This window comes from Salvelinus sp. IW2-2015, linkage group LG8 (genome assembly GCF_002910315.2).
Source record: "Salvelinus sp. IW2-2015 linkage group LG8, ASM291031v2, whole genome shotgun sequence".
NCBI lineage: Eukaryota > Metazoa > Chordata > Actinopteri > Salmoniformes > Salmonidae > Salvelinus > Salvelinus sp. IW2-2015.
This window is the reverse complement of record NC_036848.1, coordinates 11,989,832-11,993,651: the sequence shown is the minus strand read 5'-3', so window position 1 is coordinate 11,993,651 and position 3,820 is coordinate 11,989,832. Positions and strand designations below refer to the sequence as shown.

General features: G+C 41.4%; 1 protein-coding gene across 1 annotated transcript; it reads right to left on the bottom strand.

The window, feature by feature from the left end:
* Positions 1–837: 837 nt before the first annotated feature.
* LOC111967418 (mid1-interacting protein 1-like) lies at positions 838–3,283 on the bottom strand. The gene is made up of 2 exons (XM_023992407.2): positions 3,088–3,283; positions 838–2,107 (listed from the first exon to the last, which is right to left on the bottom strand). Exon 2 carries the CDS (start codon positions 2,012–2,014, stop codon positions 1,520–1,522), a length of 495 nt encoding a protein of 164 aa, XP_023848175.1. The 5' UTR covers positions 2,015–2,107; positions 3,088–3,283; the 3' UTR covers positions 838–1,519.
* Between the last annotated feature and the right edge of the window lie 537 nt (positions 3,284–3,820).

Sequence of the window (3,820 nt, the reverse complement as noted above, 5' to 3'; positions counted from 1 at the left end):
TTAAAGCGGTCATATTGACTCCATGGCATACAAAAGCACTAAATCCATTATAAAGCTCAATTTCCTTAACCTGGTCCACTTCAGCAGAAATGTTGCCATCATTTGCATGAGAAATCACTAAGGGATTAAACTACAAACTCAAAGCAAGAAAGTCATATTTTCCCCATCTAAATATTGACAATCTTTGTTGACTGTCAAGTGGTTTTATTTTTTTACCCAAGGTATTCTCTAGGGCAAGTGCCAGGGCTCTTACCACTTTCATAATGGTAAGTCAATGCCAAGACTTGCCCAATCTTCCACCCACAAGGAGCCTGTAGTGGATTTAAAGTGCATCATGCAATTGTACTGCACTGACAAATCAGTGCTCATGTTGGAGCACGTCACCCTCACATTCCTACCAGGAACATGCAACAGAAAGTACAAGTGAGATCATGCATTAAAACATATATACTCTTTAAGGAATACCTAGGATAGGATAAAGTAATCCTTCTAACCCCCCCCCCCCCCCTTAAAGAGTTAGATGCACTATTGTAAAGTGGTTGTTCCACTGGATATCATAAGGTGAATGCACCAATTTGTAAGTCGCTCTGGATAAGAGCGTCTGCTAAATGACTTAAATGTAATGTAAATATAGACAATTATATAAACCAGGGCTGATATGAAAAAGGTATACACAGACCCTTGGCAATTCCTCAATCAATACACCGAGGTTTAAAGACATTGCAACACAAATTTGAACAAGTGAAGTTTATTTGTTTAGTTGTACTGCATTTCTGCCCAATATAAAAATTGAAATATCCAAGGACAATACATAGAAATTAAGTGGTGTTACAGAAGTTTCACAAATAAAAAAAAAGTAGGTTGCCATTCAAACAATGTGGACCAAACCGTAGGGGGCATCTGAGCAGGACTTTGAGTTATAAAAATTCAAGGCACGCCATGTTCCATCATGAGCAATACGATGAACTATTTTTTGAAATATAAAGGCGCTTAAAACAAGCACAGACATTAAAGTGTCCTTTAAATTTTAAGGAGGGACAGAACAACCAGCATTCCAAATACTCCTAGTCAAACCTTCGAGACAGTTAAAGACATTCAGTTCCACTGACATACATGTGAATCCACAAATTTATGTTTGGATTTGAAATGAAGACTATGGGAAGTTTGTACATCTACCAGAGCCATGCATCAACTAGACTCCAAATACAATATCAGAAAACTCTAACAGCCAATAATCATAAAATGTCAACCTGATGAACTTACAATCCACTGTTTACAGAATCAGATATGACCTTAGTCAGGAACATATGCAAGTGTCAGATTGGTATACATTTATGATTAGTGGAGGTTTGGGAAGCAAGTGACAGAGGGGGGTGGAGTGTTACTACTCAAGACATGATTTCTTTGAATCCTAAGGTAGTTGCTCTGGTCAGTCCACCACTCTGTTGCTCTAGGAGCAAGAGGTCTTTCATGACACCACTGTTTGAGTCAAGCAGACCAGGTTCAGGCAGATGTGACCCTATCTCATGAAGTTAGCACCTCCGATTTCCCTCTTGTAGCGGTTAGTGAGGTGGTCTGCTTGCACTGTGAGTTTTGACAGGACACCAAACAGTCCCCTGAGGTGGTAGTGGAACTGACCCTCCAGATCTGAGCTCTCATCGACAGGGAGCCCCCTGGTTATTGACTGCTGCTCCTCTTGCTTGACTGCCATTTCCAGGAAGCTGGCCCCGCCGCTCATCTCCCTCTTCAGCAGGCCCCACTCCATGTCGTTCTTTATGGACTTGAGGAGGAGGTAGTGCTCATACATGTCCCTCTGCTTGTTAGGGTAGGAAGGCTCATTGTTGTTCTCCACCACCTCAACCTGCTGGCTCTCTTGTTCCTCCAGGGGCACATCCCTCAACAGGCTGGGCACCATGATAGTTTCATCCATGTTGTTGGTTGCAGCAATGAAGCGGTGCATCACATTGATGAGGGAGTTCTTGTTGCTGGCTGGGTCACTGCTAATTTGCATCATTGCAGAGGTTTAGGGTAGACTTGGGTTTGCAGTTAACAGGTGGAGTAAGGCAGTGTTTCTTGATGTTAAGGCCGACTGAGGAGCCAAATGTCACTATGGGAATAGAAACCATGAGAAAAAAGAAAGAAAATTGCATCCTAGCATGAAAACCCGACGTTAAATTGCAGAAATTAGCGTTTTTGATCAGTAAATTTTACTCACGAACGCCAAATATAAATATTTTTACTTTACGTCCTTTTGATGGGTAGGAATGTGACTATGGCCACAGGAAAGTAGAATTACGTCGACTTCTCAAAGCACTGTTAACAGTAGTGCGTACAGATTTGTCACCCGAAGAATGCGCACAAGGTGGAATATATGCACGAGAAGAATGCATACTTGCTTCAGTACTGCACAAGCTTCAGGTGATAAGTCTGAACGCACTACCAGCGCCTTGTAAAGTTGATGTAGCCCAATTTTACTTTCCTGTGGATACATAGTCTCACATTACTCCATGCAAAAGGACCAACCGGTAAAGAGTTCAATTACATTTTATTCGACATTCTGTCTCGTAGAGTTTCAGAGAGGATTTTCCAAACAAATGTATGGCATTAATCCAGATGTATCAGTGTCTTGGCAAATTGCGTCCTAGAACTAAAACAAAAGGCTTTTGGTCGGAATACAGACGATAAAAATAACAGGCAGGCATCCGCCTACCGAGAACGCAGTTAGTGCACGGCGCAGGATAATTTCAGCTGGTCAAACAGGAGATAGCCCATGTCGTCTAGTTAACGGCGGAATGAACAGAATGAAGAGACTTCATAAATAGCTTTAACCTGACTACCGCATCCCAGAGTAGGCTATGGCGTAGGCTGCTAAAGATACAGAATATAACGTCTGCACTAGAGACATATTTAGATATGGCTCTGGTCAGCACTAAAACGAAGCAAGGTGGCCTACGCTATCGAAAGCACTTTGCAGGAACAATGTAACTAACCAGCAAAGCATCATATAGCACTTCCTGTAAACGCTTGTCTAGCATCCATTTTGCAAAAATCTGAAACAGACAGTCTGTCTAAAACCAAAATACGGACCTGAATCAAACGGTGACCTGAGCAAATGTTTTCTTGATGGTGCGTTGGAAAATGACAATTCCAGTACTTGCTCAGGCTCCACCAGCCTGGAAGAAAGGTATAAACTTCCTCGGTTGTAGCGCTGACAGACTAGAGGCTTTATAGTGTGGGGCGCCGGCTAGAAAAAAAAACGATATTTTCCCCTTCACGTTATCAATGGTGCAATAGGATAGTATTGAGGAAATGGGGCGTTAACTTTAAGATGATTGGCTGTGACAAAAACCAATCAGAGACCACATATTATTTCGTGAGCATGTTTGCAACTAACCTAACGTAGCAGGCGTAAAGTAAACTGCAACTGTCGTCAGCAACAGACGCCCAGTAATGTTGTTACCATAGACATCCTACCTTGGGATTACCATATCTAAGGATCAACAGGAAAGATGCTCTTTAAATTTTATACCTATTATTGAAAAAAACAAAAAGAAGTTGAACCATTGGTTGCTGAGGGATTTATCCTTGAAAGGTCGAGTATTGCTTTCTAAAGCTGAAGGTATCTCCAGACTTACTTATGCAGCCCAGTCCCTATATCTTGACAACAAAATAGGTAAAGCGGTTGACCAGGTGCTTTTCAAATTCATCTGGAAAAATCGTACACATTATATTAGGAAATCTGTCGTTATGAACTCATATGAATATGGTGGACTCCATTTTTTAGACTTTCCTACTTTGAATAATACTTTTAAGATAAATT